The sequence below is a fragment of the Rhinoraja longicauda genome, chromosome 16, assembly GCF_053455715.1.
Source record: "Rhinoraja longicauda isolate Sanriku21f chromosome 16, sRhiLon1.1, whole genome shotgun sequence".
Lineage (NCBI taxonomy): Eukaryota > Metazoa > Chordata > Chondrichthyes > Rajiformes > Arhynchobatidae > Rhinoraja > Rhinoraja longicauda.
Window position 1 is genome coordinate 18,200,089 of NC_135968.1, and position 12,863 is coordinate 18,212,951.

Sequence of the window (12,863 nt, forward strand, 5' to 3'; positions counted from 1 at the left end):
TCATCCCCACAGTAAGGGTCAGTATCTTCCCTAACCAAAAACCCTGGGTGGACAGGTCTATTCACGTGGCCTTGAATGCTCGCACCGCTGCTTACAACTCTGGCCTGGCATCCGGCAACATGGACGAATACAAGGGAGAGTCCTACCGACTACGAAGGCAGTGAAGGATGCAAAAAGGAGGTACCGGGACAAGATGGAGTCACAGATGGAGCAGCAGGACACCAGGCGCCTTTGGCAGGGGCTACGGACAATAACTAGCTACAGGTTCAGCACCCCCTCAACCGGAAGTGCCGGCTCCTCCTTAGCTGATGACCTGAACTCTTTTTATGCACGGTTTGGGACGGGTAACACCACCAGCTCGCCGTCTAAAAACAGCACCGAAGGGGCGCTGGCTAGCGAGGCTGGAGGGGGATCCACCGCCGGGGATGTGCACACATTCTCAGTGTCCGAGCATGAGGTGAGGTGGGCTCTGACGAGTGTGAACACGAGGAAAGCTGTAGGCCCAGATGGTATATCTGGGCGAGTGCTAAAGTCTTGTGCTACTCAGCTTGCTCCAGTGCTCACCACAATATTCAACCTCTCCTTGGCCAAGTCCGTGGTCCCTGCATGCTTCAAAAGATCCATCATTGTACCGGTGCCAAAGAATGCCTCTCCAGCGTGTTTAAATGACTACCGACCGGTGGCCCTCACCTCGGTTGTCATGAAATGCTTTGAGAGGCGAGTCAAGAAGCACATCTGCGCCCTCCTTCCTCGCAACATGGACCCACTACAGTTCGCATACCGTCCGAACAGGTCCACGGATGATGCGGTCTCCCAGGTTCTGCACACCGCTCTCTCTCATCTGGACAGCCAGGGAGGTTATGTGAGGATGCTGTTCATTGACTTTAGTTCAGCTTTCAACTCAATAGTCCCCAGCAGACTGGTTGAGAAGCTGCTGGAACTGGGGCTTAGCACCCCTCTGTGTGCCTGGGTCCTGGACTTTCTCACCGCCAGGCCCCAAGTGGTCAGGATGGGGGAACACACATCTAGCTCCCTCACCCTGAACATAGGATCCCCCCAGGGCTGCGTCCTTAGCCCCCTACTGTACTCCCTGTACACACATGACTGTGGGGCCAGGTTCAGCTCAAACTCCATCATCAAGTTTGCTGATGACACTGTGGTGGTGGGCCGGATCTCCAACAACGATGAGAAGGCCTACCGGGAGGAGGTGGCTGATCTGGCACTCTGGTGTCAGGACAATAGCCTCCTCTTGAATGTCACTAAAACGAAGGAGCTGATTGTGGACTTCAGAAGGGCTAAACATCCAAGGACGTATACGCCACTGGAGATAAATGGGTCTACTGTGGATAGGGTGAGCAGTTTTAAATACTTGGGAGTCCGCATCACAGAGGATCTGACGTGGGCAACGCACATTGCCGCACTGGTGGGTAAGGCAAAGCAGCGCCTTTACCACCTTAGACAGCTGAGGAAATTCAGAGTGTCTCGGAGGATCCTTCATTGCTTCTACTCTGGGGCTGTAGAGAGCATCCTGTCCGGCAACATTACAGTCTGGTTTGGGAACAGCTCTGCCCAGGACAGGATGGCCCTGCAGAGAGTAGTGCGTTCGGCAGAACGCACCATGGGAACTACACTCGTCCCCCTGCAGGACCTATACATCAGGAGGTGCAGATCCAGAGCAAGCAAGATCATGAGGGACCCCTGCCACCCCAGTAACAGACTGTTCCAGATGCTACGGTCAGGCAAACGCCTCCGCTGTCACGCTGTGAAAACGGAGAGGATGAGACGGAGTTTCTTCCCACAGGCCATCAGGACTGTTAACTTTTATAACTCCAGAGACTAAATTTTAGTATATATACTATATATAGTATATAGTAATTTATTAACTTTATTTATATGCTGTAACTGTAATTCTTTTTTGTGCACAATCGGCAGGCATTGCCACTTTCATTTCACTGCACATCGTGTATGTGTATGTGACAAATAAACTTGACTTGACTTGACTTGAATGAAATGAGAGCATAACTGGGGATGAGTGACTGCTTCACACTGTGTCCACAGGCTTCTTCTTGCTCATCGCCGTGTTCCTGATGACAGGAAGGACGGTGGCCGCCTCCCGGGATCTGCACCTGAAGTTACTCCGTAACATCCTCCACCTTCCCATGACCTTCTTCGACACCACCCCCATGGGAAGGATCATCAACAGGTTTGCCAAGGTGCGGTGCTCAGTTACCCTTCCGATCGAGCCCCACCCACCTCCCAGTTATATAACTATAGAGTCGTACAACACGGAGACTGACCCTTCGGCCCAACTCCTATAGTCCATAAGTCACAGGAGCAGAATTATACCATTCGGCCCATCGAGTCTACTCCGCTATTCAATCACAGCTGATCAATCTTTTCCCCTCAACCCCATTCTCCTGCTTTCTCCCCGTAACCTTTGACACCCTTACTAATCAAGAACCTGGCAATCTCCACTTTAAAAATGCCCAATGACTTGGCCTCCACAGCCGTCTGTGGCAATGAATTAGAACTGAGATGAGGAAAAACTTTTTCAGTCAGAGAGTTGTGAATCTGTGGGATTCTCTGCCTCAGAAGGCAGTGGAGGCCAATTCTCTGAATGCATTCAAGAGAGAGCTGGATAGAGCTCTTAAGGATAGCGGAGTCAGGGGGTATGGGGAGAAGGCAGGAATGGGGTACTGATTGAGAATGATCAGCCATGATCACATTGAATGGCGGTGCCGGCTCGAAGGGCCGAATGGCCTCCTCCTGCACCTATTGTCTATTGTCTATTGTCTATTGAATTCCACAGATTCACCACCCTCTGACTAAAGAAATTCCTCCTCATCTCTTAACCTTTATCCTGTGTCTACACTGTGCATGGCTTGGATTGCAATCATGTACACTCTTTTCCTTGACTGGATTTCACGCAAACAAAAGTTTTTCCACTGTATCATAGAAGATAGAAAAATAGAATATAGGTGCAGGAGTAAGCCATTCGGCCCTTCAAGCCAGCACCGCCATTCAATATGATCATGGCTGATCATCCAAAATCAGTAACCGTTCCTGCTTTTTCCCCATATCCCTTGATTCCTTCAGCCCTTAGAGCTCTATCTAACTCCCTCTTGAAAACATTCAGTGAATTGGCCTGCACTGCCTACTGTGGCAGAAAATTCCGCAGATTCACAACTCTCTGGGTGAAAATGATTTTCCTCATCTCAGTCGTAAATGGCCTACCCCTTATTCTTAAACTGTGAGCCCTGGTTCTGGACTCCCCCAACATCGGGAACATTTTTTCTGCATCTAGCCCATCCAATCCCTTAAGAATTGTATATGTTTCTATAAGATCCCCTCTAATCCTTCTAAATTCACAGTCGACCCATTCTTTCTTCATATGATCCTGGTGCACGTGCCAATAATAAACGAAACTAAACTAAACTGACTCTGGTGTTTGGGAGTGGGTTGCAGGGCGTGGAGCGATGCAACTGGGAATTTTGTTATCTGTTCTGATGCAGGATACCTACACCATTGACCAGGCGATTCCAATGTCATTCCGTAGCTGGCTGAGCTGTGTTTTCGGTGTGCTCGGGACGCTGCTGGTGATTTGTCTGGCTACGCCGTACTTTGCCATCGTCATCGTGCCTCTCACCCTGGTCTACTATTTCGTACAGGTAACTCTAGGGTCGAGAGTGTTCGACGTTAATAATGTCCCGAAATGGAACAATGACATTCTTACTTGCAGCAGCACGACAGGCAGGTGAGCACAGTGCCCTGCACCATGACGAACAACAGCGATAATAGTGCAAAGACAAAATTAATGCCCCCTTTGCCCCACTGAGTCCGCGCTCACCAGAGACCGCCAGCACTATCCTACACACGAGGGGCAATTTACGATTTTTACAGAAGTGAATTAACCTGCAAACCTGTACGTCTGTGGAGTGTGGGCGGAAACCAGAGCACCCGGAGAAAGCCCTCGCGGCCATAGGGAGAACGTACAAACGTCGTACAGACAGCACCCGAAATCAGGATCGAACCTGTGTCTCTGGTGTAGTTTGGCAGCAACACCACCGCGTCTCCTATAGTTGTCGCGAAAGAGGCCAATGTTTAGTTTAGTGTAGTTTACTGTCACGCGTACTGAGGTACAATGAAAAGCTTTGTTTATGTTGTGCTATCCAGTCAGCGGAAAGGCTATAATTGATTTTCAGGACTCAGGGGTCTGAGCTATTGGGAGAGGTTGAGCAGGCTTGGACTCTATTCTTTGGAGCGTAGAAGGAAGAAGGGTGATCGTTGAGGTGTATAAAATCTTGAGAGGAATAGATCGCGTAAACGTCCAGAGTCTCTTGTCCAGAGTAGGGGAATCGAGAACCAGAGAGCATAGGATTAAGGCGAAGGGGGAAGGATTTTATAGGAAGTTGAGTGGTAGATTTTTCACATGGAGGGTGATGGGTGTATGGAACTAGCTGCCAGAGGAGGTAGTTGGGGCAGGGACGATCGCAACCGTTAAGTAGCTATTAGAGAGGTACATGGATAGTGAGGAAAGAACTGCAGATCCTAGTTTAAACCAATGATAGACACTAGAAGCTGGAGCAACTAAGTGGGACAGGCAGCATCTCTGGAGAGAAGGAATGGGTGATGTTTTGGGTCGACACCCTTCTTCAGACTGATCATGGACAGGACAGGTTTCAAGGGATATGGGCCAAACGCAGGCAGGTGGGTGGAGTGTAGATGGGGCATGTCGGTCGGTGTGAGCACGTTGGGCCGATGGGCCTGTTTCCACACTGTGTGGCTCTACGACGACTGCAATTACGTACACCGCTGTGCCAGAGTGACCTCCCTGTGGCGCGGACTCGCGGTGTCCCCTACACCCCTCCGGCCCACACTGACCAGCGACTCCGCCTGCCGTTACAGAGTTTCTATATCGTAACCTCCCGGCAGCTACAGCGACTGGAATCGGTCACCCGCTCTCCCATCTACTCCCACTTCGGCGAGACCGTGTCCGGCCTGGCTCTGATCCGCGCCTATGGGCACCAGGCGCGGTTCCTGAGCCACAACGAGAGCATCGTGGACGACAACCAGAAGTGCGTCTTTCCCAGGATCGTGTCCAACAGGTACAGGCTCTTCCCTCCACAACTCCACGCGGAATTAAAGGGGCAGGTACACCACACCTACAATGCGCCATAGAAGGCATTTTATCGGGATGTGTCACAGCATGGTTTGGGAACAGCTCCATCCAAGACCGCAAGAAATTGCAGTGAGTTGTGGACGCAGCCCAGACCATCACACAAACCAACCTCACTTCCATTGACTCCATCTACACCTCACGCTGCCTCGGCAAGGCCACCAGCATAACCAAGGACCAGTCTCACCCCGGTCACTCCCTCTTCTCCCCTCTCCCATCGGGCAAAGGGTACAGAAGTGTGAAAACGCACAGCTCCAGATTCAGGGAGAGTTTCTTCCCAGCTGTTATAGTTTAGAGATACAGCGTGGAAACGGGCCCTTCGGCCCACAGGGTCCGCGCCGACCAGCGATCCCTGCACACTAACACTATCCTACACCCACTAGGGACAATTTTTACATTTGCCCAGCCAATTAACCTACATACCTGTACGTCTTTGGAGTGTGGAAGGAAACCGAAGATCTCGGAGAAAACCCACGCAGGTCACGGGGAGAACGTACAAACTCCGTACGGACAGCACCCGTAGTCAGGATCGAACCCGAGTCTCCGGCGCTGCATTCGCTGTAAGGCAGCAACTCTACCGCTGCGCCACCGTGCCGCCCCAGTTGCCATCAGGCAACTGAACCATCCACTCACCAACAGATCGTTCTATGTACCCACCACCCTGCTTTAGGGAGAATGCTCTGTTCACTGCACGGGACTCGTCTCTGTTTCTCTGCAGGTGGCTTGCCATCCGTTTGGAGTTTGTGGGTAATCTGGTGGTGTTCTTTGCTGCGCTCTTTGCTGTCTTGTCCAGGGGCACCCTGGACAGTGGGCTCGTCGGCCTGTCCATTTCATATGCTTTAAACGTGAGTCTCCCGTCAGTATCTCTTGAGACAGACACCGAGTGACCCTCTAGGAATCCCGGCCCCTCACTCTTTTTTTTTTAACCAAAAATAATGAATGCAATTATTTACAATAAAATAGAAACATATAAACATAGAAAGTAGGTGCAGGAGTGGAGTAGGCCATTCAGCTCTTCGAGCCTGCACCGCCATTCAATATGATCATGGCTGATCATTCAGGATCAGTCTGAAGAAGGGTCTCGACCCGAAACGTCGCTCATTCCTTCTCTCCTGAGATGCTGCCTGACCTGCTGAGTTACTCCAGCATTTTGTGAATAAATATCCAGGATCAGTACTCTGTTAATACTTTCCCCCCATATCGGTTGATTCCGCTAGCCCTAGGAGCTATATCCAACTCTCTTTTGAATACATCCAGTGAATTGGCCTTCACTACCTTCTGCGGCAGAGAATTCCACAGATTCACAACTCTCTGGGTGAAAAAGGTTTTCCTCGTCTCAGTCCTAAAGACTACCCCTTATTCTTAAACTGTGATCCCTGGTTCTGGACTCCCCCAACATTTTTCCTCTGTCCAATCCTTGATGAATTTGATATGTTTCTATAAGATCCCCTCTCATCCTTCTAAATTCCAGTTAATGTGTACAATACTAAATGATGCAAAACAAAGCCCACCACCATAGTACAAGTGAAACAAATATTCTTAAATAACTATTTCCCCATCCTTGTCAAGGATGCATTCCACCCCCCGCGGTGCCCAGCGGTCCCGGACATTCCCCAGGGCACCCGTGGGCAGCGCCCAGTCCCTCCCTGGTACCACCCGGGTGCAGATGTAACCCTGGAAAAGGGGCAGGCAGCCGGCTCGGGCAGAGCCCTCTTCCGCCTGGCGCCGTGACTCTTGGGTGGCCAGCTTGGCCAGGCCTCGGAGCAACCCAACCAGGCCCTGCCCCGCCTCTCCCCTACGCACTTGGTGTCCAGAGATGAGGATGGTCCCGTCACTGAGTGGGGGGCAATCGCAGACACACGGAACCCGTCCCTCTACCGTGTGGGGAGGGGGTGGGGGGGGGAGATCACAGATACAGACGCTGCCTCGTGACTTGGTGAGTTTGTCCCAGCGTTGGGAACTTTGGTCATGAGATACCTCACTGCTTCTCTCGTTACTCCCCTCCCTCCCTCCCTTTCCAGGTGACTCAATCCCTGAACTGGTTGGTGAGGCAGACGTCAGAGCTGGAGACTAACATTGTGTCTGTGGAGAGAGTGGACGAGTACAGCCAACTGGACAATGAGGTGCTTAGGGTGGGGGAAGGGTACAAACTCCCCTGGGGGAGGGAGACGGTCTGGTGTGGCTGGTGTGGTTCAATGGCTCTTGATTATCACACGTATCATCCTATCACCAACTAGAGAATGATCACGAACTCCCATCTCGTAGAGTTATTGAAAGTGGAAAGATCCCCTTCAGTCCAACTTACCCACACCAGCCAACATGTCCCATCTACACCTGTCCTATCCATGTGCCTGTCTTAATGTTTCTTAAACGTTGTGACAGTGCCTTCCTTAACTACCTCCTCCGACAGCTCGTTCCATACACCCACCACCTATTCCTCCCATGATTTTGTACATCTCTATAAGATCATCCCTCATCCTCCTGCGCTCCAAGGAACTGAGTCCTTGCCTGCTCAACCTCCCCCTTCAGCTCAGGCCCTCGAGTCCTGGCAACATCCTCGTATATCTTCTCTGCGCCCCTTCCAGAATCTACCTCATTGAAGACCCTCAGACTACTTTAATCAGACTTTACTGGACTTTATCTTGCACTAAACGTTATTCCCTTTATCCTGGATCTGTGCAATGTGGACAGCATGTTTGTAATCATCTGTAGTCTTTCCACTGACTGCATAGCACTCAACTCAAAAGCTTTTCACTGCACCTGGGCACACGTGACAATAAACTAAACCAAACGAGTAGTTCAGCAGGTCAGGCAGGATCTCTGGAGAACATGGATAGGTGACGCAATGCGTGTAAAGAAGCTTCCTGACCCGAAACGTCACCTGTCCGCGTTCTCCAGATATCATGGACGACCCACTGAGTTACACCAGCGTTTGTGTCCATTTAAAATGTTATTTAATCCACCTCTTCTTAGGCTCCGTGGGTTTTGGAGCAGAGGCCAGGAAAGGATTGGCCTTCGAAGGGCGAGATTACGTTTGTGGATTACAAGGCTCGTTACAGACCAGAGCTGGACCTGGTGCTGCACGGACTGTCCTGTGAGATCAAGGCCAACGAGAAGGTGAATGTAGAACATAGCACAGCAGAGGAACAGGCCCTACCTCTCACAATGTTCATGCCACCTCTTCCCATCCAATTTTCTGAACTTCCCCCCCACACACCCCTTTATAACTTTCCAACCTCCCAGCCATATCTTTGACCAAACCCTCCCCACCCCCATCCAACTAGTCAATCCCCTCCTCATCCAAACACCCAACCTCCTCTCCCCATTCCGTTGGGTCCAAACCCCTCCATTCCATCTCCGTCTGCCCGGCCCCTCCCTCCCGAGACGGTCCTGTGACAATCTGACTCCGATCGTATTCCAGAGATGGGCCGGTCTTGTAGTGGGTGCGTCGGGGTCACCAGTGTAGTGGGTGCGGTCACCGCGGTAATCAGGCCAGACGCCAGGTGAGTAGTTAATATACTTTATTACCAGAGGCACCAAACACCGCACTCAAGAACTCGTGAGTCGACACACCCAAAACCTTTTATAGTCCCAGACCACCTGACCCAAAGGAACTGACCCAGGAAGTGACCTAATCCCTCCCGTCCACTGAGTGCCGAGTGGAATGACCAAGGGAGTGGCCTAGCCCCCTGGGCGCCGCCACAGTCTCGTCTCTCCCACGATGGACTTGCGTCCGGTATCTGTGGCGACACTGAGGCGCAGCGGCCGAGTTGCTGCCGTACACCACCAGAGACCCGGGTTCCATCCCGACTACGGGTGCTGCCTGTAGGGAGTTTGCACGTTCTCCCCGTGACCATGTAGGTTTTCTCCTGGTTCTCCAGTTTCCGTCCCACACTTCAAAGACGTACAGGTTTGTAGGTTAATTGGCCCTCTGTAAATTGTCCGAGCGTGTAGGGAGTAGATAGGAACGTGGGATAACATAGAACTAGTGTGAACTAGCGATTGATGGTCAGTGTAGAGTCAGTGGGCCAAACGACCCGTTTCCACATTGTATCTCTAAACTAAACTAGAATTTAAAATGTTTACAATTTAAAAAATTGTAAATTGCCCTCGTGTGTAGAATAGAATAGTGTGAATGGGCGATCGCTGGTCGGCAGAGACTCGGTGGGTCGACGAGTCTGTTTCGACGCTGTATCTCTAAAAACTCAATTGCTTATCCATGAGACATCACTCTGATCTCTGGCCCAGACAGACCCTTTAGGATTTAGAGATATAGCACAGAAACAAGCCCTTCAGCCCAATGAGTCCGCGCCGACCATCAATCATCTAGTACACTAGCACTCTATCACTAACACTAACACTGGGAACAATTTCCATTTTTCCCCGAAGCCAATTAACCTACAAACCTGTGTGACTTTGGAGTGTGGGGGTAAACCAGAGCACCCGGAGGAAACCCACGCGGTCACAGGGAGAACGTACAAACTTCGTACAGGCAGCACCGTAGTCAGGATCGAACCCGGGACTCCGCTGTGCTGCGAGGCAGCAACTCTACCGCTGCAATTGTTCCTAAATCCGACCCCCTCTCTCTCCCTCCCTCCCTGATGATTCTGTGCAATTCTTAGCCACTGAAGGCTGTGGAGGCCAAGTCAGTGGATGTTTTTAATGCAGAGATAGATAGATTCTTGATTAGTACAGGTGTCAGAGGTTATGGGGAGAAGGCAGAATGGGGTTAGTTGGGAGAGATAGATCAGTCACAAATGAATGGCTGTGAAGAGTCGATGGGTCGAATGGCCTAATTCTACTCCTTATTCCTATGACCTTGTGACCTTACTACCCACCCACAGGTGGGCATAGTCGGGCGGACCGGCGCGGGCAAGTCCTCTTTGACCAACAGTCTGTTCCGGATCGTCGAGGCGGCCGGCGGGAAGATCCTGATTGACGGACTGGACATTGCACTCATCGGTCTCCATGACCTGAGGCGGAGACTCACCATCATCCCTCAGGTAGGCGGGGGTCAGCGTGGCCCAGGTACACTACACCTCAGCACGTCACAAGGTGCTCCACAACCAATGGCCTCCTGATGTAACGTGGTTGAAAGGTGCCTTATTTGTCACGTATGAAACTGCACAGTGGAATTATTTCATGCACATTTACACATGCACACGATACCTGGTGGCATCTTTACCCAGAGGGTGGTGAACCTTTGGAAACCCCCGGATTATCTTTGTGTAGGAAAATAACTGCAGATGCTGGTACAAATCGAAGGTATCACAAAATGCTGGAGTAACTCAGCAGGTCAGGCAGCATCTCAGGAGAGAAGGAATGGGTGACGTTTCGGGTCGAGACCCTTCTACGTTTTTCCAGCATATCTTTCCAATTTCTACAGAAACACCATAGAAAGCATACCATCGGGATGCATCGTAGTTTTTTTAGGAACAGCTCTGCCCAAGACCAACAGAAATTGTGGAGTTGTTGATGTAGCCCAGATCACACTCCCCACCATTGACTCCATCTATATTTTACTGCCTCTGGGAAAGCAGCCACATAAACATTTTGTCTCCCCGCCCTCTCCTTCCCTCTCCCTCTCCCCTCACCTTCCTTCCCCCTCCCCTCTCCTCCCCCCCCTCTCCTCCCTTCCCCCTCCCCTCTCCTTCCTCCCCCCGCCCCTCTCCTTCCTTCCCCCTCCCCTCTCCTTCCTTCCCCCCTCCCCTCTCCTTCCTTCCCTCTCCCTCTCCCCTCACCTTCCTTCCCCCTCCCCTCTCCTCCCCCCCTCACCTTCCTTCCCCCTCCCCTCTCCTTCCTTTCCCCCTCCCCTCTCCTTCCTCCCCCCTCCCCTCTCCTTCCTTCCCCCTCCCCTCTCCTTCCTTCCCCCCTCCCCTCTCCTTCCTTCCCTCTCCCTCTCCCCTCACCTTCCTTCCCCCTCCCCTCTCCTCCCCCCCTCACCTTCCTTCCCCCTCCCCTCTCCTTCCTTTCCCCCTCCCCTCTCCTTCCTCCCCCATCCCCTCTCCTTCCTTCTCCCTCCCCTCTCCTCCCTTCCCTCTCCCTCTCCCCTCACCTTCCTTCCCCCTCCCCTCTCCTTCCTTTCCCCCTCCCCTCTCCTTCCTCCCCCCTCCCCTCTCCTTCCTTCTCCCTCCCCTCTCCTCCCTTCCCTCTCCCTCTCCCCTCCCCTTCCTTCCCTCTCCCTCTCCCCTCACCTTCCTTCCCCCTCCCCTCTCCTTCCTTCCCCCTCCCCTCTCCTTCCTTCCCCCTCCCCTCTCCTTCCCCCTCCCCTCTCCTTCCCCCTCCCCTCTCCTTCCTTCCCCCTCCCCTCTCCTCCCCCCTCCCCTCTCCTTCCTTCTCCCTCCCCTCTCCTCCCTTCCCTCTCCCTCTCCTCTCACCTTCCTTCCCCCTCCCCTCTCCTTCCCCCTCCCCTCTCCCCTCACCTTCCTTCCCCCTCCCCTCTCCTTCCCCCTCCCCTCTCCTTCCTTTCCCCCTCCCCTCTCCTTCCTTCTCCCTCCCCTCTCCTCCCTTCCCTCTCCCTCTCCTCTCACCTTCCTTCCCCCTCCCCTCCTTCCTCCCCCTCCCCTCTACTTCCCCCTCCCCTCTCCTTCCTCCCCCTCCCCTCTCCTTCCCCTCCCCTCTCCTTCCTTTCACCCTCCCCTCTCCTCCCCCCTCCCCTCTCCTTCCTCCCCTCTTCTTCCTCAGACTCTCAGTCTGCAGAAGGGTCTCGACCCTAAACGTCACCCATTCCTTCTCTCCTGAGATGCTGCCTGCCCCGCTGAGTTACTCCAGCATTTTGTGATACCTCGGATTATCTTTAATCAGACTTTACTGAACTTCATCGTGCACTAAACATAATTCCCTTTATCCTGAATCTGCACATGATGGACCTGCCCGATTGTAATCATGTATGGTCTTTCCTCTGGCTGGTTGGCACCCAACTAAAGCTTTTCACTGTACCTCGGTACACGTGACAATAAACTAAATGAAAGATTGTCCATGACACCGGGATATGGATGCATTGAAGATACAACTTTAGACTTTAGAGATACCATGCGGAACCTGGCCCTTCGGCCCACTGAGTCCGCGTCCACCAGAGTTCACCCCGCACACTAGTTCGCTCCTATACACTAGGGACAATTTACAGATGCCATTTAACTTACAAACCTCTACGTCTTGGGAATAAAACTAAACTAAACTACTTCATTGCCGCAGACAGCTGTGGAGGCCAAGTCATTGGATATTTTTAAGGCAGAGATTGACAAGTTCTTGATTAGATTTAGATTTCAGATTTAGAGATACAGCGCAGAAACAGGCCCTTCGGCCCACGGGGTCCGTGCCGCCCAGCAATCCCCGCACATTAACATTATCCTACACCCACTAGGGACAATTTTTACATTTTTCCCAGCCAATTAACCTACAAACCTGTGCGTCTTTGGAGTGTGGGAGGAAACCGAAGATCTCGGAGAAAACCCACGCGGGGAGAACGTACAAACTCCGTACAGACGGCGCCCGTAGTCAGGATCGAACCTGAGTCTCTGGCGCTGCATTCGCTGTAAGGCAGCAACTCTACCACTGCGCCACCGTGCCGCCCTTAGTAAGGGTAGTATTAGTAAGGGTGTCAAGGGTTATAGGGAGATGGCAGGAGAATGGGGTTGAGAGGAAAAGATAGATCAGCCTTGATTGAATGACAATAGACAATAGGTGC

General features: G+C 52.1%; 1 protein-coding gene across 1 annotated transcript in view; it reads left to right on the plus strand.

The window, feature by feature from the left end:
• The window catches only part of abcc2 (ATP binding cassette subfamily C member 2), a 62,531-nt gene that overhangs the window by 39,248 nt on the left and 10,420 nt on the right, over positions 1-12,863 (plus strand). The window contains 7 exon segments of the mRNA XM_078413337.1: positions 2,059-2,213; positions 3,513-3,668; positions 4,906-5,105; positions 5,895-6,021; positions 7,198-7,299; positions 8,150-8,293; positions 10,021-10,179. Of these exon segments, the coding sequence (XP_078269463.1) occupies positions 2,059-2,213; positions 3,513-3,668; positions 4,906-5,105; positions 5,895-6,021; positions 7,198-7,299; positions 8,150-8,293; positions 10,021-10,179 (1,043 nt within the window).